The following is a 19,224-nucleotide window of genomic DNA, read 5'->3' as shown; positions in this document are numbered from 1 at the left end:
GCTCGGTGGAAGAGCGGCCAACTGAACTCCAGCGGAGTGCTCTCGCAGCAGAACCAACTGGCTGGGCGGTCTGTGAGTGGGCGGTCGGCCTCTGGGGGCGTGGCCGGAGTGTTGACGGGCAGGCCGGTAGCCCCGCCCCTCTCGCCCAGAGCGGCCGCTCCAACGCGAGGACCAGCAGAAGTGAGTACGTGAGCGGCGCAGCCAGATCCCGGCTCCTACCTCGGACGGCGCGCGCACCCGGAGCCCGGGATCCGAGCTCGGCCCGCCGTGGACTGTACCCCGAGAACCGCGACCACCTGCGCCCTCTGCCTCCCGAGTCCTCCGGCGTCGAGTCACGCAGCGCCCCGGATCCTCCTGGACCGGTCCGTCCAGATTCCCGCGGGACCGACCTGCCGGCATCTCCCCGGAGCGCCGGGTTGGGCGACACCTCGGTTACGGAGCCGCCCGTCTGCTTTGCGCCCCCTCCCTGCCGGGATCTCTTGGACTGTGCGCGAGCCTTCTCCTCGGGCGCCCCCAGCCCCGCCGGCGCGGCCCGGCTCGGCCCCCCGAGCGCCCCGGGCTATGGCCCGAGCCCGCCCGCCGCCGGGGCTTCTGCCGCTGCTCGCTCGGCTGCTGCTGCCGCTGCTGCTGTCCGCCGGCTGCTGGGCGCTGGAAGGTGAGCGGCGTCGGGGTCCCGCGCGCTATCGGGGAGCCCCGCCGTGTGGGGACCACGGGCTGAGCACCCGTCCAAGGAGGCTCCGGGCTCCAGCCGGCTCCGCAGCCTTGGTGGAGGGAACTGCTGGCAGCTGGGCTCAGCACCGACACCCGAAAGCCGCAGTTCGGCCGTGGGTTTTTGTGGGAATAGCCTACACTCCCAGCAGAGAAACGAGACCCTCGGGGTTTCGCACCTCTGGAAGGCGAGGAAATGTGGGCGACCCAGCAGACAAGGCGGGGGCTGCGGGACTGGGCGCTCGGGCGGGGTGAAGCGGGACTCCCCGGGCTGGGGGGCTCCGCTGGTTGGGAGCCCGTTGGAGTTAACTGTGAGCGTGTGTGCACCCGGCTTTGTCAGGGGATAGCTGTGGGGGTGGAGAGGCAGGGGGCCTGTCATTGTTTATGATTTCTCGAGTGCCAGCAACACATGAGGTGTGTGTCTGTTGTACACCTTCTCGGACCCACCCCACCCCCACTTCTAGCAAGACCCTCGGAGGGCTTGGGTTTCCTTTGAACCTCACAAACGAGGGTTTGCCCCGGGTAGCTCCTGAGCCGAGTGGCTGCTAGTCATCTGCGGCGGGAAAAGGTCAGCCTTGTCTGTGGGTTCTGTGAAACCTACTGCTAAGACTGCTGCCGCTGCCGCTGCTGAGAAAAGACTGAACTTGAACAAACAAACAGCCCGAGTGTTACTGGCCCAGACGAGAGAGCTCACACTTACGCCACTTGACATGAACCCACAGGGAACACCGGCACAGGTCACTAACACAGTCTAGAGGCACACACAGTCCCCTGGTGTTACAAAAATTGTGAACCCTTTAAGTGAGGAGTGAAAACCCTCCTTAATGTGTAAGGGGGGGGGCACAGCATTTGAGGGAAATTGGTATGTAGGCAGTACTTAATGTCTGGTGTCTTGGACAACCTAGACACTTTTTTAGTTGAGGAACAAAAACATGAACCCTATGTAATATGGTTCCTTCCTTAAATTCACAGCGTAAACTTAAAGGTTGGAAGAAAAAAATAGCTAAAACAGTTCATAGAGGTTTCTGGTGTTTTGGAATTTCCTCCAGTGGGAAATTGTCCCTCTTATTTTGGAGCCCACAACGCTGACAGATTTATCCACCTGGGTGGACACATGCAAATTTAGACGGCTACACCGAGGTTGCACCCACACTTACACACACTCACCCACATGTGTGTGATAGGATCTCAGGCGTGAGAAACCAGTGTGAGGCTATGTTGTTGACTGCCTTAAGGGTGTGAGCCAGGGAGCCTATCGAGTTCCCAGGTCTACGCCGGTCTAAACTCAGGAGAGGCACCTGCACTCTGGGACATGTACTTAGCAGAGCTGTATGTGTGTGTGTCACCTGTCCTACGGCCCCTTTTGTGGAGTGTGGTAGGTAGTGGTGCAGAGCGTGGGGTGTGGGCGGGAGTGTGGTTTGGGGAAGATGAGCAAAGGCTACCTGAGGAGGCCCTTCCCTTCCTCCTTTTCATCCCTCACAATCCTGGTCTCCAGGTCTTCTGGGCCAAGGAGTGACTGAGAGGCCCTTGTGATGAGCTGTGAATGGGAGTCAGAGCTAATGTCAGGCTGAGGGACGCTAGGCCAGCGAGGGTGCCCCTGGAAAGTGGCGGGGGGCCTACGAGTGTGGCTTTCACCCTTGACTTCATTTTTGCAACACCTCAGACCCTGTGTGAGAGAGAAGAAAAGAGACAGAGGTGCTGAGCAGAGCCAACCCTTAACCTCTACCTGCTTTTCCATGCCTGCTCTCACATGGAAATGGTACCGACCAGATTGAATTGTTACTATGTGTAAAGGGCTTAGCACAGTTGTTGCTATTCAAGGATTAGCTGTTGTTATTACCATTACTACCCCAGGGTCTGCTCTTAGGGGAGCAGTGTCCTTACCCTGCTGAAAGGGAGGAATCATGAGGGAGGAAAGCTGGACTGGAAAGCTGGGGTGGGTCTCCCTGCAGGAAAGAGACAGAGAGCAGAGTCCTGCCTAAACCCTCGCTGTCTTCTAGGACTTGGAGTATGTGATGGGTGGACTTCCAGGGCCTGGAGGCTGTGTCCCTCGAGCAGGGCCTACTGCTGATGATCCATCACCAGCCCCAAACTTCTCAGGTGGCTTGCCCTGGTGTTTTGGCTCTCGGCAACAGTATCAGTGCACATAGACTCGGGGTCTCTGAGCTGTGAGCTGCCCATGGTGTACCCACAAGTTGCATGCCGCCTGACGCCCGGTTCCTGTTCGTTCTCTGCACACTTGGAGTTTACCGAGATCCCAGGATCTCATCTTAGTTTTCGATTTGGGTGGAATCGGGATGTTACCAGCTAGCCCTTTGACCACCTCACACTGGCACACAGGCATGTGTGCACGCATGCACACACATATACACAGAAAATTGCCCTGGGATCTAGGAGGTCGCCTACCACTCACTTTGCCTTTAAGGACTTTTCTCTGGTTCCCTGTAGCCCAGATCGTTCTTCCAGTCGGGGCCATGAATAAGTGGGAAAGGGGTGTTCAGGGGGGTGAAACAAGCTAAGAATGGGATCTTGGATGAGGCATGGTGTCCGAGCCACAGGTCAGTTGTATGTATTTGAGAAAGTCCCAGCTGGGAGTAAGCCTTTCTGCAAAAAGAGAAAGAGTTCCAGCTTGTAGGGGGTGGGGTGGGGACATCCCACTTAGCCATGCTGGTTAAGTCCTCACTGCAGAGGAGCCTGGCCCTGGGGGAGAAGCACCAGCAAGCCTCGTCCTCTGAGGTTAGCCGTGTGACCCTGAGAATGTGGGAACTGCCAGGGGTCACAGCCCAGGATTATCATGGATTGCTCACTACCTCTCTCTGTTGTCTCTGGTATTCCTCCACCCACCCACCCCCGGCCCCCACCCTCAATTCTTGTTTGTCACCAGAGCTTCTGATCTGAGGAGAGACAGCAGCAGGCATCCAGGAGAGCCAATTTGTTTCTGGCCGCCCTCCTCTCAAGCCAGGGCTGCCACCGCTGCCGCTTTGGCCCAGGCAGCTGAGAGCTAAAGCCTAGGTTGTTGTGGGCAAGGCCTCCGCCACTAGCCTTCCACTAATCAAACAGCAGAAGAGGCTGAATCACCAGGCCTGCATAGTTTGAAAATTGTAGACTGCCTGTTGTGCTGAGTCAAACTGGTTTGTCAGGCTTGGGCAGGGGGGGGGTGGGGGGTGGCAGCTGGGTACCTGATGGGGTGGGAGTGGCCCCTTGGCCCAAGGGCTATCTTAAGGCCAAGTCTCCCATGGCCTTCTGCCTCAGCTCCTGGTCAGGCCACTGGACCAGCATCCTGGGAAGAGATGGAGGCCTCGTGCCAGGGCCAGCTGTCTATGGTCCAGCCTGGCTGGCAGGGCCAGGGTGGGAACACTGAGGCCCTTGGGCTCCCTGCCCTGTGCTACCCCCCTCCCTCTCAGGTTTATTTAATTATAAATCCCCATGATCTGAGGGAAAGAATGAAAAACAAAGTGTGTTCTCTGCTAGGAGATGTTCCCCTCCCCACCAGCCCTGATGTGGGGACCAAAGGGCTGTGTCTAAGGATGGGTCAGTGGCCCTGGGGAAGCCAGGCAACTCAAAACAAAGCAAAGAATGGAACAAAACAGCACAAACCCCGACTACAACTACCTGCGTCTGTGCACACACACACATCCCTCAGATCTTAGGGCAGGATTCCCCCAAACCCCTTTCCTCTCAGGCCCTCCCGGCCACTGCATGCACACAGACAGACACATGACTGGAATAAGAAACAGGAAACCGTGATTCCCTGCTTGGGAGCAAGGTAGGGACTCTGGGGACAAGGACAGCTGAGCTGAGGTAGTTTTCTCTGAGCTGCCACAGACAAGACTTCAGGGCACTCCTTTCTGCCTGGACCCTGTCCTCCTGTGCCCACCCCACCCCCTGCTTCCCGAGCCTTGAAATATGACCTTCCCTACCACCTCGGAGTCCTCAGTCTGGGCTTAGGCCAAAGGCTCCTTGGTTCTGTCTCCTTTCTTGTTTACTGTTTCCTGGGCTCTCTGTGGCACTTCGGTTCCAGGGTGGAATATTCTGAGTGACTCGGAACCTGGAGGTGCTGTGGAGTCTGGCAGCTCCATAAAGCTGAGTGGGCCCTGCCCTTCACCAGGGCAGGCAACAAGGCTCTCTCTCGGCCTGTGTTCTTGCACTAGTGTGGTCAAATGAGACCCTCAGAGGCAGGCCAGGGCGTCCTGAATGTGGTGCCAGCTCTCCAACTTCAGTACGACAGCTCCCGAGCCAAACTCCTGAATGCTGCTTCCCTGGAGGCTTAGTGCTGCTTCCCTGGAGGCTTAGTACTCCCCCACACACTGCCATTTTGCTGCCAGGGAAGTGGCTTGCTGCTTACTTAGACAGGGGCTATACCTGGGAGGCCGCACCCAGCCACACCTAGAATCCTCTCAATGCCCCTGCCCCACCCCCTACCTTGTGACCTGACTGACTGACAGCTCCTGCTTTAGTGAGGACAACAGGAAGCAGAGCTGGGGTTGCCCAGCCTCTGTGAGAGGCAGGGTGAGAGGTAGCGCCTTCTCCCAGCTCTTCCTTCACTCTGCTGCAGACACCCAGAGAAGAGCATGCTTGCAGTGTGTGTCTGCTGTGTGTCCAGCCTCCAAGTTGTTGCACTAACTTCGGTGATTAGTGCTTGTTTTGAGACGGGGTTTCTCTGTGTAGCCCTGACTGTCCTGGAATTCCCTCTGTAGACCAGGCTGGCCTCCAGCTCTTAGGGACCTGTCTTCCTGCCTCTGCCTCCCAAGTGCTGGGATTAAGAGTGTGTGCCACCACCTCCCGGCTCATGATTGATTCTTGTATCGAATTTCCATGCTCCTTCATGGGGCGGTAGTGTGTTTTCCATGTGACTGTGTAAGAGCGTGTTACAAGTCTGTGCAGGGAAACCAGTACTTGTGTTGGTACTTTATATGCAGGACTGCGTGTGCCTTGTAGCTGTGGAGTTGGGTGTGTGACGAGGATGTACTGTTGGATTGGGCGTGCCTGTCCTTAGAAAGGCTGTGGTTGAGAGTGGTTGGTCTAGAGCAAGCTGATGCTGTGTGTAAGAAAGATTTGCTGTCTGTGGATATCTAAGGAGACTAATCTGTTTGTGCCATGAGCATCTGTGTGTCTGAAAAAGACAGACTAGCTGTGGGGTGTGTGTGTGTGTGTGTGTGTGTGTGTGTGTGTGTGTGTGTGTGTGTTGGCGGGTGGCTGTGGCTCTGTGTGTGGTTGTCCACCATATGTGTTGACTTGCCCTTCTTTGGGCCCAGTAGTGGGAAACGAGTCGAGCCACTGAGAACTGGGTACTGCTGGGCAAACGGTTGTGTGTGTCCACAGGTGAGAGCCACAGAGTTGCTGCCACCGCTACTTGCTATGGCCGTGGCCTTGTGGAAAATTGAAAGGGTGTTGCAGCAAAGCCCCCGTGGCAGACCCTCAGCGTCCCAGTGACTTTTAAGGGCAATATGAGCCCCGTGTCTAGGGGTGGCCCTCCCGACTTATCTCCCTCCACAGCCACCTGGTGGGGGGTGGGCACCGTGTGGAAGCTGCAGCCAGGAGTATCTGGAGGTTGCTCACGTTGCTCTTTTGTTCTTAGCCCCTGTGTCTTCTCAGCTGAGAAAAGGTCTCCCTCCCGGTACCTTGGGCAGATGGGTGCTATAATCCTCAGTCAGTCCTTTTGAGGCCGGGGCACTGATACTTAGTCTGCCCTAGACCTCCCTCCGATGCTTGGGGCAGACTGCAAGGAACAAGCCCCTCCTCTCCCCAGAGAAGTAGGGAAACCAGAGCGGCCCGCCTCCTCCCCACCGGGGTGACCGGAGCCCGAGCCCTTCCTCAGGCACACAGGCCTGGAAACCCAAGTCCTCTCCTCATTAATGGGAAAAATGTGCCGAGATTGAGCGATGGCCAAAGGCTGATCCCCTCCCTCCCGCTCCAGAAATTAAACAGAAATGAAGAGCCTCCCTCTCTCCCTCCTCCTGCGCCCGCCCCCAACCCTCCCCTCTCTCCTCCCTCTCCCCTCCTCCCGGAGCCAGCGCAGGGCTTGTTTTAAACTGTGGAGGAATCTGGCTGGAGGGGGAGGGGGCTGAATATTTGGGTTTAAACAGTTCCAGATGGGTTTGGCACAGGCTGAGCAGAAGGAAGTGAGGGAGAGGGAGGAGGGAGGCAGCGCGCGGGAGCAGTGGGAGCCCTTGCCTGCTCCGGCGGGCGGGCGGGCGGGCGGGCGGGCGGGCGGGCGGCGGCGGGCAGACAAGCAGGCGGACTGGCCGGCTGCTTGGCTGGGGGAGGGGGTGTGCTTGGCTCGGCGCGGATCGACTGCTCCCAGGGACAAGAGTATTCCAGGCTGCCGGCTGGGGAAGAGGCCGCTTGGCACTCTCCTTCTCTGTGGATGTCTCTTCGGGCCTCCTTGTCTCTTCATCTTACTGTCTGTTGTAGTCCGCTGCCCGGCATCCCTGCTGTCTGGGCCCAGCCTGCCAGAGTCCCTTCAGCCTGGCCCAGCTAAGCCCCTGCTCTGCCTTCCTATCTCTGGGCCCCTGCTTTCGCCCGTCTCTGCTTCCCCCCATCTCTGCTTCCCCGAAGGGCCACCTGCCAGATGTGTGTCTGTTGGTCTGTCTGCCGCGGGAAGCTGGGACAGCTTGCCATGTCAAGACCACCAGCTGTGTACACACACACACACACACACACACACACACACACACACACACACCCGAGCCTGGCTCCCTGCAATGAGCGCCTGCTGCACTCTGCCCCGTGCTGCCCATCCACTGGGTTCTCTGCCGGCTTTTGCAGGAACATGTGGGGTCCAGATCCTCTAGGAACCCTCAGCTACCCCACCAAGGATGTGGCATGACAGCCTCTTGAAGTTCTGGGCCAGCCCTGCCCATCAAGCCCAAAGTTGAGGTTGCCTTGGCTCTCAGGCTACAGGGAAGAAGTTGGGGGTCGTGGTCGGATCCCTTCCCTTCCTGTTGTCATGCTAAGTCTGATCTTGGAGTCACGCTGTCTTCAGTTGTCCAGCCAAAGCTCAGAACTGGGCTTTAGGGGTGCAAGTTCTTGTCTGGAACATTCAGGTGTGCCTACCATGACTGAGCAAGCCAACCTGACAAGAAACGCTGAGTTCAGAGCAGAGAGGCCCTGACACACGGTGGAAGGCACCTCACCTGACTTGGAGATCCAAGAAAGGTTTCCTGGAGGCAGAAGTTTGGCTGAGACACACAGCTGTTTTCCAAGCTTTGTTAGTTAGTTAGTTAGTTGTTATTTAGTTAGTTAGTTTTTGAGACAGAGTCTCACCATGTACCCTAGACTAAGCTGAAACTCCCCATTCTCCTAGCCTCAACCCCTTGGTGCCGGGATTACAAGCATGTGCCTCCTCTACGCCTGGCTCTCTGGTCCCTTCAGAGGGGTTTGCTACTGAATCAGCTGGACCTAGACCTGAGCCATCTTCAGCCCCTTGCCCCAGGTCCTAACAGTTTTACCAGAATATACCGACTCTATTTCGGCATCAGTCTTCCGTAGAGGGCCGTGAGCCGTGGTTTCTTCGTGGATTTCTTGAAGCTTTGAACTAAGTTCTGGGCATCAGTGGTCCTTTTACCTCAAAGAGCATCTTTGCTTCAGCCCCCACAGGTGGCTGAGTGGGAGGCTGGGAGCAGGCCCCAGCCTGCCAGGGCTCTTCCCTTCCCCAGGGCAGTGTGTGAGGCCGGGCCTTTGTGCTGGGAATGGAGTCAGGGGAGGCCCAGGCTGCAGGGTCTGAAGCCCACAGCCCTTTGTTCCCGGATAAAGGCCCTGCTGGCCCCTTTGTGTGGAGATTAGCCGAGCCTGAGGTGTGTGAGCCAGCCTTTGCTCCAGCCTCGTTAACCCAGGCCCAGGGTCAGAGGCAGACAGCTACCCCTAGCCAGCCAGACTGACACCTTTGGAGTTGTGACACCTACCTCTGGGAATGACTTCAGGATCTCCTCTGGAGAAAGAGAATGGTCTTCGGAGATTTGGGAGAGGTTGTTCCTGATGGGAACTGGTTTCTGACATCCTTTCCTGGGTGGCTTCCTCATTCTGACCAGGTTGGCCTCTGACCTTTTCCTTCTGCTGTTTCCCCAGAGACCCTCATGGACACGAAATGGGTGACATCTGAGCTGGCATGGACGTCTCACCCAGAAAGTGGGGTAAGACTTGCCCACCTTCTCTCCTGAGTATTGGTGCCGTTACACCTCCTCCCTCCCGGGTCTGACTGTGGGCTGCCTCTGTCCTCACCTCCTGTGGTATTCCCATTCCCTTCCGTGTGCCACCTCCACGGCCTCACCCTCTTAGTGTGTGGATGTCTGTGTGTCTCATTCTTCTGTCTGTTGTTCCATCTTTGTCCTATCACCCTGACCTGGTGGTCCTTCCACATCCATCCAGATCGTCCCCCTCCTTCCTGGGTCCCCGAAAGAGTGCTGGCTCAGGATGCAGGGGGGCAGGGGGCAAAGCCGAGTGTGGTGGCACGTGCCCTCAAGCACAGAGGCAGGTGGATGTCTGAGTTCTAGGACAGCATGGTTTACATAGTGAATTCCAGGACAGCCAGGACTACGTAGTGAGAACCTATCTTTAAAAAGAAGAGCCGGGCGGGCAGTGGTGGCGCATGCCTTTAATCCCAGCACTTGGGAGGCAGAGGCAGGTGGATCTCTGTGAGTTCCAGGCCAGCCTGGTCTACAGAGCCAGTTCCAGGACAGGCTCCAAAGCTACAAAGAAACTCTGTTTAAAAAAATAATAATAAAAAAAAAAAAACAACCAAAAAACAAAAAACCCCCAAAAAAAGAACCAGGAAGCCTCTACCACACTGTGTATAATTGACCTTTCTGGGCCTCTATTTCTTGATTGTTAAATTCCTACCATTCTGATATCTCTCAGCTGTTGGAATTAACATCCCGAGGTGGCCTTTGTGGCTAGGCTGAGCCCTGGGGCCCTAGGTACAGGCTCTGCAGTCAACAGGCCAACTGTGATTTGGGTTGGTCTGTCTCTGCTATAAGCCTTGGATTTCTTGTGGAATTACTGTGACGATGAAATGTGTTGGTGGTGTTGACAGCCAGGGTTCACCAAGTGCTTTCTCTCTGGCAGCCAAGATGTTGCCCTGTTTAGTTCCTCCCAACCTCATTTAATTCCGGTCAGCCCACTGTACAGGTGATGAAACTGAGGCCATCAGATCACACACACATAGGAGTCACCTCAGGCTTCCCAAGGTTTCAGCCCTGTTCTGGGTGCGCTTCATGTAGTTCTGTATTCCTTAGGTATGCTAATTATCTCTTGGTTTCAGACCAAGAAACTGAGGCACAGAAAGGTTAAGGGGCCCAGAAAGCTGGGTTTTGAACCTGTGTTTGCGTGCTCAGCCACCCACCACCGAAGCGCCTCTGTGAGGTAAATAAATGCAGCAGCCCCCCGACGCTCGGCAAATGGCTCACTCCCTTTTTCACTTGGTCCACACTCAGTGGGAAGAAGTGAGCGGTTACGATGAAGCCATGAACCCCATCCGAACGTATCAGGTGTGTAACGTGCGGGAGTCCAGTCAGAACAACTGGCTTCGCACCGGTTTCATCTGGCGGCGGGAAGTGCAGCGGGTCTACGTGGAGCTCAAATTCACCGTGCGAGACTGCAACAGCATCCCCAACATCCCTGGCTCCTGCAAGGAGACCTTCAACCTTTTCTACTACGAGGCTGACAGCGATGTGGCGTCGGCCTCCTCCCCCTTCTGGATGGAGAACCCCTATGTCAAAGTGGACACCATCGCACCGGACGAGAGCTTCTCGCGGCTGGACGCCGGTCGGGTCAACACCAAGGTGCGCAGCTTCGGGCCGCTTTCCAAGGCTGGCTTCTACTTGGCCTTCCAGGACCAGGGCGCCTGCATGTCACTCATCTCGGTGCGTGCCTTCTACAAGAAGTGCGCGTCCACCACCGCAGGCTTCGCACTCTTCCCCGAGACCCTCACGGGGGCGGAGCCCACGTCGCTGGTCATTGCCCCCGGCACCTGCATCCCTAATGCCGTGGAGGTCTCGGTGCCGCTCAAACTCTACTGCAATGGCGACGGAGAGTGGATGGTGCCCGTCGGGGCCTGCACCTGCGCCACTGGCCACGAGCCGGCTGCCAAGGAGTCCCAGTGCCGCGGTAAGTGGGGCCTGACCACAGCCAGGCTTCCTATCTGACCAGACACGGTCTCAGGTGAGACTGGAGGACAGCAGGAGAGGGAGGAGCTGCGTGTTGTGAAATAAAGGTCCCCCTGCAAAGAGGGGCACGGGAAAGAAAAGGAGACTTGAGGAAGAGGAGAAGTTGGGGATGCACTCCGTGATGGAGCGCTTGCCTGGCGTGGACAAGGCTCTACCTGCAGCCCCCAGCACGGGGGCGGGGCGGGGGGGGATAATGGGGGGGGGCAAGAAAGATGGAGGCTGTAAATGGAAAGAGTAGAGACCTTGTCAATGCTTGCCGACTGAGGCCCTGGAACCTGGACAGACCTTGGAGGCTGCCAGGGTGCCCTCTTGGTCCTGTCCCCAATGTGTACTTGATGTGCAAGTTCTAGAGGGGGCTCTGCTGTGGGTATCCCTTTGCATGTTTCTTGAGAGGCAGTGTGGATGGCACAGTAGTTGGAGGCCAAGCCCCTCTAGTCCCCAGGTCTCACTTTAACTACTTGGGTGAGCCTGTGCAAGTTAGTGAACCATGCTAACCTTGGCTTCCTCATGCCAAAGGGGGCAGTAGTAGAGACTGTTCCTGAGATTGTAAATGGGGATGAACAAGTGATGCCCTGCCCGAGGTGACATGAGTGTCACCATCTGATGGGGGCCACTGGTCCCAGGAGGGTGGAGACAATTGGAGGACAGGGATTGTTCAAGTCCCTGTTTACAAGCCAGGCGGAGGCTTGCTGAGTCTCACCAGACCTTGTGATGTCCTGGCTTCCAGCTGTAAAGTCCCCCTGATGAGCCTGTGGAGTGATTCCAGTTTTCTCCCTATTTTGCCAACAAGAACATGGAGTCTCAGGGTGGTTCTGCAGTGCTGACCTTCCAGCCAGGGAACGTGGGAGCTGGCATTAAATCCCCACCAAGAGCTGAAGTAGGGCAAGGGGTGAGGGTCTTGTCTCTTCTCTCTGCCCTCTTCTCCATGGGACTTGTGATGGTGCCTCCCAGAATGGGAAATGGCTCTTATCGTAGTCCTCTGTGTGAGGAGGGGGCTGGGCCATCAACCTGGCCTGCCCCGTGAGGCCCCTGTTTGGGGTTGCCCCACGGGCCCCCTCTGCTTCTCTTTAGGAACCTGCTGGAAACTTCCTCTTCCCAAGTGTAGAAAGCGGGTGGGGGTGATGAGCCCTGACAGCCTGAAGAAGGACTAACACTCTGCAGGTCCTTGGCAGGAAGTGCAGGCTGGTTCCCATAGCAACCAGGCTGGCCTGGCCTCTGCCCCCTCCCCCACTGGTTCAAAGAGCTAGGATGGAATATCACCTTCATGAGGGGAGATCAAACCCTAAAGAAGAGAACAGCCCCAGCTACAGGCTGGAAAAGCTTAGTGACCCCCTTCCAGAGGTCATCACGTGGATGGACTGACAGGTCACTTTAGCGTGGCCAGGATAGTCTCCAGTTATGCCCACTGTCCTATCAATCAACCCTTTCACTCTATAAATATTCTGATTTTCAATAATAAATATTATGGCCACCCTACACATGGGGGATGTGCAGAGCCCGTACCACAGGGGCTGAATTTGGTTGGCAGGAGAGATGGGAAGGGATGTTCAGTCACTGGGCTCTGGACTGGCTTGGGACAGGTCCCCTGGGAGGCTCTGAGCCTTTGAACTCCAGGTGACCCCAGCTTTCTTTCTGTTTTCTTATCCATCTTTCCTTCTTTTCTCACTCCTGCCCAGCCCTCACCCTGCCCTGCTCCTTGGTGGGTGGGGCAGAGGTTTGCCCTGAGCTGTCTGCGGAGGAGGCCCTACCTCCTGGCTATGGCAGTATCCTTGAGGGTTCTCAAGAATTACTGTCTCCCAGAGTGTTGTTAGGGAAGGCTGGGGCATCTTAGCAGGGTACAGGGCCATCTCAGCAGGGTACAGGGTGGTGGTCTCTTCCCACCCCCTCCTCTTCCTCTTCTCTCTGCCCTGCCTCCACAAGCCAGACTGTCCAGGTGATGGGCTGACGTCTTCTAAGGCACACGGTGGGGGGAGTGGGAGTGGAGAGGAATCTGCTGACGTGGCATTTCTGTGGGGCGAAAGGGCCCTTTGTAGCCTAGCTGGAGTTGGGCAATACAGGCATTGCCCCCATGGTCTGGGAGTTGGAGGGGCTAAGCCACAGATTGGGAAAGGCCAGGTTCTCTCAGAGGGAAGGCTTGATGTCTGCAGAGAAGGGAGATAATATGTGTTGTCCTCTTTTCTCTTGCAGCCTGTCCCCCTGGGAGTTACAAGGCAAAGCAAGGAGAGGGACCCTGCCTCCCCTGTCCCCCCAACAGCCGAACCACCTCGCCAGCTGCCAGCATCTGCACCTGCCATAATAACTTCTATCGTGCGGACTCGGACTCGGCGGACAGCGCCTGTACCAGTGCGTGAGCTCCTCTGCTCTCCTTCTGCAGGGCTGTCCTCCCAGGGCCGGCCTAGAGATAACCCGAAGGCAGTGAGATAACCCCTCCTTCTAGATGCTGAGGGGGTTAGATGATGCGCTCCAGATGTCACTGAGGAGGTGATCGCTCTTGAACTCGAACCCGGCTCAGGGCTGGTCCCAACTACCTGCATTTTAACAAGGCCCCACCAGCTGCTAGCAGGCGACGGCTAGGGGCCTGCCAGCTCATCACTCCTCAGTCTGGTGCACTCTCGGCCCAGCTGTAGTAAGAGACCGCACAGCCTAAGGACGCGCTGGTGTCTGCCTTTCTCCTCTTTGTATACAGACACTGTTCCAGGTGCAGTGGGCATAAAAGAACATGAGATATCACCAAGGACCTTAACATCAAATTGTAGAAACAGATAATGACCAAGTAATGTGCTAAGTGCTGGGCCTAGGAATGATGTTACGGGGTTCAGCTTGGGAAAGCAATGGTAGAATTAAGTGCCCAAGGCAGAGTGGGCAGAAATGTGGTCCTGGGCCTCCAACTCATTTCCCCTTTTATGTCCCCAAAGCTGTGCCGTCTCCTCCCCGGGGTGTGATCTCCAATGTGAATGAGACCTCGCTGATCCTCGAGTGGAGTGAGCCCCGGGACCTCGGTGGACGGGACGACCTCCTCTATAACGTTATCTGCAAGAAGTGCCATGGGAGCTCGGGCACTGGGGGGCCCGCGACCTGTTCACGCTGTGATGACAACGTGGAGTTTGAGCCTCGGCAGCTGGGCCTGACCGAGCGCCGGGTCCACATCAGCCACCTGCTGGCCCACACCCGCTACACCTTTGAGGTTCAGGCCGTCAATGGCGTCTCCGGCAAAAGCCCTCTGCCACCCCGTTATGCGGCTGTGAATATCACCACCAACCAGGCCGGTGAGAAGGGGACAAAAGAGGGGGACCTGGGTCATCTCGCCCTAGACACAGAGGCTCTGTGGGAACTGATGTTTAGGAAGGCTGCCTGGGCCCAGGGGTCCTTAGTGTCCTTTTCTCTTCGCCAGCCCCATCTGAAGTACCTACACTCCACTTGCACAGCAGCTCGGGGAGCAGCCTGACCCTGTCCTGGGCACCCCCAGAGCGGCCTAATGGGGTCATTTTGGACTATGAGATGAAGTACTTTGAGAAGGTAAGAATCTCAAGGGGCCAGAGGAGGCTTGGGGTGAAACCAGGACAAGACTGCACCCAGATAGCGTCCGTGGCCTTTGGGATCCGAGCCTCTGCACCGGGCAGGGCAAACCTGACGATGGATGAGGGTCAGGTGGCTCTAAGACCCACCTGAAGATGCCTCCCTCCATTCTCATGGCATTGCAGAGTAAAGGCATCGCCTCCACGGTCACCAGCCAGAAGAACTCCGTACAGCTGGACGGGCTGCAGCCTGACGCCCGCTATGTCGTTCAGGTCCGGGCTCGCACAGTGGCGGGCTATGGACAGTATAGCCGCCCGGCTGAGTTTGAGACCACGAGTGAAAGAGGTATGCCCCTATCCCCCTGCGTGCCAACCCCTGCCGCAGCTCATCCTTCCCATCCCTTCACTCACTGCTCACCCTTGATCTCCAGGCTCAGGTGCCCAGCAGCTTCAAGAGCAGCTTCCCCTTATTGTGGGCTCCACGGTAGCCGGGTTCGTCTTCATGGTGGTTGTCGTGGTCATCGCCCTCGTCTGCCTCAGGTACTGGCAGGCCCTGGCTGCCCCACAGACTGACTCAGGCTCCCTTTACTTTAGCAGTATAGAGCTCCCTGGCTGCACTCATAAACTGTCCGTGCCCTCCCTTCACAGCCGCGGCCATCCTGGGCCCAGGCTTTCCTTGCCAGAGAAGGCCTATTCCAACCCACCTGTCTTCTGTGCTGTTCCCTGCCTCCAGAGACTTCAGCCCCTACCCAGAGACCTGGGATATGACCACCAACCAGGGATTCCCACTCCCGTACCCTTGCCTTGTCTGTGGGCTCCAGGGTCCCCTGAACAGAGAGAGCCATAGCCCTTGGCCTTAGGCCTTCTCCACTCTGCCCCTGCAGGAAGCAGCGCCATGGCCCTGACGCAGAGTACACGGAGAAGCTGCAGCAGTACAGTGAGTGTCTGTTGCTCTGTCCCCAGGGTTCAGCTCCTGTAGGCTTAGAGGCGAATCTCCCCTCCAACTCCCTTCCTCTGACTGGCTGGTTCTAGTAGGGTGCCATTTCCTGACCCCTCCCTCATTCTAGGTCCCCTGAGCTTGCTAGCCCCAGAGTCTGAGGTGTAACTGCTGTCCCAAAGACAGTATGTCCTGTGGGAACAAGCTGTCTCGTGCACAGGAAGCAATTAGGTGTTAATTCCTGTGGCAAAGGATAGTAAGAGTTCAAAGCAGAAGGCTTCCTGGAGGAAGTGGCAGGATGAACAGGGTCTACGTGGGGGGGGGGGGGAGGGCATTCCTGGCTCAAGGAGCCTCTGGAAGGAAGTGAAGGGTGTTCAGTGCCCGGCTGTGTGCCCGGCTGTGGGGGTAGTGAGAAGACTGGACTGACAGCTGTGTGGATGCCAGGCTGAGAAATGTGGCCAGCCCTTTGGAGGGTCCTAAACAGCAGGCAGAGTTTGGACTTGACTCCACCGCAGGTAATTGGGAAGGCTGTCAGTTGAGGAGGAAGACAGTGAAGGTATTGTTCCAGGAGGAGGCAGGGCAGCCGGGTGGGAAAAAGTGCAGCGGCAGAGGGCCCAGCTGGGAGGTTATTGCAGTAGTGTTGAAGGCCTGGACAAGGCTGGGCAGTGGGGAGGAGTGAGGGGAAGGATGACCTGGAGAGAAGTTTGAACGCGATGAGAGATGAGGGAGAAAGACAAGAAGAGGAATCCTGGGCGTCTAGCTCATGTGGTTCCTCAGCATTCTCGTGGGGGAGGGGTGGGGGAGGGGCAGGATGCGGGGCCTGGCTCCGGGGCTGGGGCGGGCCCAGCAGGGAGGCTGTCAAGGCTGCACCCAACAGGGCTGGCCCGTGCCTGTGAATTCCCTGCCTGTGGCGCCAAGTCCATGCTCCTGTGCCCACCTCTTTCCCCTGTAGTTGCTCCTGGGATGAAAGTTTACATTGACCCCTTCACCTATGAGGATCCCAATGAGGCTGTGCGAGAATTCGCCAAGGAGATCGATGTGTCCTGTGTCAAGATCGAGGAGGTGATTGGAGCTGGTGAGTAACCTGGAAACAGCGGTGGGTCGTGCGAGGCGGAGGAGATGGGTGAACCGCTGGGAAGATCCCAGAAATGCATGTGACCCGCGGTGCCTGTGCTCTGTCTGCAGGGGAGTTTGGGGAAGTGTGCCGGGGTCGGCTGAAACTGCCTGGCCGTCGGGAGGTGTTTGTGGCCATCAAGACGCTGAAGGTGGGGTACACTGAGAGGCAGCGGCGCGACTTCCTAAGCGAAGCTTCCATCATGGGTCAGTTTGACCATCCCAATATAATCCGTCTAGAGGGTGTGGTCACCAAAAGCCGTCCAGTTATGATCCTCACTGAGTTCATGGAGAACTGTGCCTTGGACTCCTTCCTTCGGGTAAGAGCCGCCTCAGTCCTCTTTCCCCAGACAGCCAGGCCAGGCCAGTTATGCCCACCGTCAAGTCAGAGACCCGACTCAAAGTCCACACATATTTAGAGGTAGCATGGTCTAGGAAAACAGCGGGCCTTCAAATGCCAACTCTGCTCTTAACTGCCTGTGTGATCTCAATCCCGCAAATACTCACCTTTCCTAATCTCAGCTGCCTTAGTTATAAAATGAGGTTGGTAATGCATACGAGATTCTCAGAGGGACCGCGGGGACGTTGTAGACAGGCTGCATGACACGTAGTAGGTCGGCTAACAGCTCTCCCTGTTTCGCACATTCTGGACACAACGGCAAAGCATGTTCTCAGAGGGCTTAGAGGAAAACAGGCGGGCAGACCAGGGGCCTGTGGCGGGGAGGCAGCAGGCCCCTTCTGAGCCTGCCTCTCGCCTCCAGCTCAATGATGGGCAGTTCACAGTCATCCAGCTGGTGGGCATGCTGCGGGGCATTGCTGCTGGCATGAAGTACTTGTCCGAGATGAACTATGTGCACCGTGACCTCGCTGCCCGCAACATCCTCGTCAACAGCAACTTGGTCTGCAAAGTGTCTGACTTTGGCCTCTCCCGCTTCCTGGAGGATGACCCCTCAGACCCCACCTACACCAGCTCCCTGGTACAGGAAGCAACTGGGAGGGACTGGAGGGAGGGGAGGGCTGGCCAGGCAGGGGCTCATGGCTGGGGGTCAGCTTTGAGTTCCAAGGTGAAGGGCATATCCCTCCATCGTCAGGGAGGGAAGATACCTATCCGCTGGACCGCCCCAGAGGCCATCGCCTACCGGAAGTTCACCTCTGCCAGCGATGTCTGGAGCTATGGAATTGTCATGTGGGAGGTCATGAGCTACGGAGAACGACCCTACTGGGACATGAGTAACCAGGATGTGAGTAGAGCTGAGGGGGAGTGGTGGGTTGGTGGGAGTTGGCAGGGTGTGGAGGGGTGCTCATTCCCGATTCCTTACCGTTATCCAGGTCATCAATGCTGTAGAGCAGGACTATCGGTTGCCACCCCCCATGGACTGCCCCACTGCCCTGCACCAGCTCATGCTGGACTGTTGGGTGCGGGACCGGAACCTCAGACCCAAGTTCTCCCAAATCGTCAACACACTAGACAAGCTTATCCGCAATGCTGCCAGCCTCAAGGTCATCGCCAGTGCCCCGTCTGGGTCAGTGTCCCAACAGCGCCTACAGACTGGCAACCCTAACCCTGCTCCCTAGCTGCCTGGCTGTACCAGGTCACTCTTTTTTTGTCCACAGCCTGTCACAGCCCCTCCTGGACCGCACAGTCCCGGATTACACTACCTTCACCACGGTGGGGGACTGGCTAGATGCGATCAAGATGGGAAGGTATAAGGAAAGCTTTGTCAGTGCGGGGTTCTCATCCTTTGACCTGGTGGCCCAAATGACTGCAGAGTAAGTGTGCCCCCGAGGGGCCGGGACTGGGCAGGAGCTCTGGCCGAGCCCAGGGTAGCAGGCCGCAGGGAAGGGACTGACTGCTGTGTTTGTATATCTAGAGATCTGCTAAGGATTGGGGTCACTTTGGCGGGCCACCAGAAGAAGATCCTCAGCAGCATCCAGGACATGAGACTGCAGATGAGCCAGACGCTGCCTGTGCAGGTCTGACACTCAGCTCCGACCGGGGGGGAGGGAGTGTCCCCCCACCCAGGACTGCACAAGGATTCTGACCAGCCCGCTGGACTTTTGGATGTCTGGCCTTTGGCTGTGGCCCAGAAGATGGAAGTTTTGGAGAGGACCCTTGCTGTGACTTCTCCAGGCCTGTGCTCCCTCCCAGGAAGTGTGCCCCAAACCTCTTCATATTGAAGATGGATTAGAAGAGGGGGTGTTGACCCCTCCCCAGATGCCTCGGGGCCCAGGCCTTCCTGCTCTCCAGTGGGGAATCTTCACAACTCAGATTTGGCTGTGCTTCAGTAGTGGAGGTCCTGGTAGGGTTGGGTGGGGGTAAGCCTGGGTTACTCAGGCCCCAGCCCTGGCAGGGGTCTGCCCCCACCAGGTAAGCAGAGAGTATTCCCTCCCCCGGGAAGTGGAGGAGGGGACTCTGGGAACGGGGAAGTATGGAGCCCCATCCTGAAGCCAGCTGGTACCTCCAGTTTGCACAGGGACTTGTTGGGGGCTGAGGGCCCTGGCCTACCCCTGCCCTTGGTGCTGTTGTAAAAGGGCAGGCAGGAGCAGGCTGAGGAGCAGCCCTCACCTCCCAGAGACTGACTCACAGAGCCAGAGATGTGTGTGTGTACATGTGTGTGTGTGTGTGTGCGCGAGCGTGCGTGTGTGTGAGTGAGGGGGGTATGTATGTGTGTGTTGTGCACATGCTTGCCTGCACAGAGAGCATGAGTGTGTACAAGCTTGGCCCTGTGCCCTATAGTGGGGTCAGCTGGGCAGACAGCGAAATAAAGGCAATAAGATGACTCTTGCC

At 57.1% G+C, this 19,224-nt stretch overlaps 1 protein-coding gene across 2 annotated transcripts; it reads left to right on the top strand.

The window, feature by feature from the left end:
• Positions 1–546: 546 nt before the first annotated feature.
• Ephb3 (EPH receptor B3) lies at positions 547–19,216 on the top strand. 2 transcript variants are annotated; one of them, XM_052740103.1, is made up of 17 exons: positions 547–655; positions 8,776–8,840; positions 10,140–10,812; positions 13,059–13,214; positions 13,787–14,137; positions 14,263–14,387; positions 14,573–14,732; positions 14,818–14,926; positions 15,271–15,323; positions 16,276–16,398; positions 16,509–16,756; positions 17,198–17,413; positions 17,528–17,677; positions 17,766–17,959; positions 18,051–18,206; positions 18,308–18,410; positions 18,586–19,216. In XM_052740103.1, the coding sequence occupies exons 1-17, from the start codon at positions 562–564 to the stop codon at positions 18,754–18,756; spliced, it is 3,147 nt and encodes a 1,048-aa protein (XP_052596063.1). In that variant the 5' UTR covers positions 547–561; the 3' UTR covers positions 18,757–19,216. The 2 variants fall into 2 exon arrangements, with proteins under 2 accessions (XP_052596063.1, XP_052596062.1); XM_052740102.1 differs by having other exon boundaries at positions 18,308–19,216.
• Positions 19,217–19,224: the final 8 nt, after the last annotated feature.

This window comes from Peromyscus californicus, unplaced genomic scaffold (genome assembly GCF_007827085.1).
Source record: "Peromyscus californicus insignis strain IS unplaced genomic scaffold, ASM782708v3 Scaffold_16__1_contigs__length_79575227, whole genome shotgun sequence".
Classification (NCBI taxonomy): Eukaryota; Metazoa; Chordata; class Mammalia; order Rodentia; family Cricetidae; genus Peromyscus; species Peromyscus californicus.
Note: the sequence above shows the minus strand (reverse complement) of the source record. Positions and strands in the feature narration are given on the sequence as shown.

Excerpts from the sequence above, each read along its gene's own strand:
- Ephb3 (XM_052740103.1), top strand. The coding sequence starts at position 562 with ATGGCCCGAGCCCGCCCGCCGCCGGGGCTTCTGCCGCTGCTCGCTCGG. Across the intron at positions 14,388-14,572 it reads AGATGAAGTACTTTGAGAAG|AGTAAAGGCATCGCCTCCAC; the intron begins GTAAGAATCTCA and ends ATGGCATTGCAG. Across the intron at positions 17,678-17,765 it reads GGGACATGAGTAACCAGGAT|GTCATCAATGCTGTAGAGCA; the intron begins GTGAGTAGAGCT and ends ACCGTTATCCAG.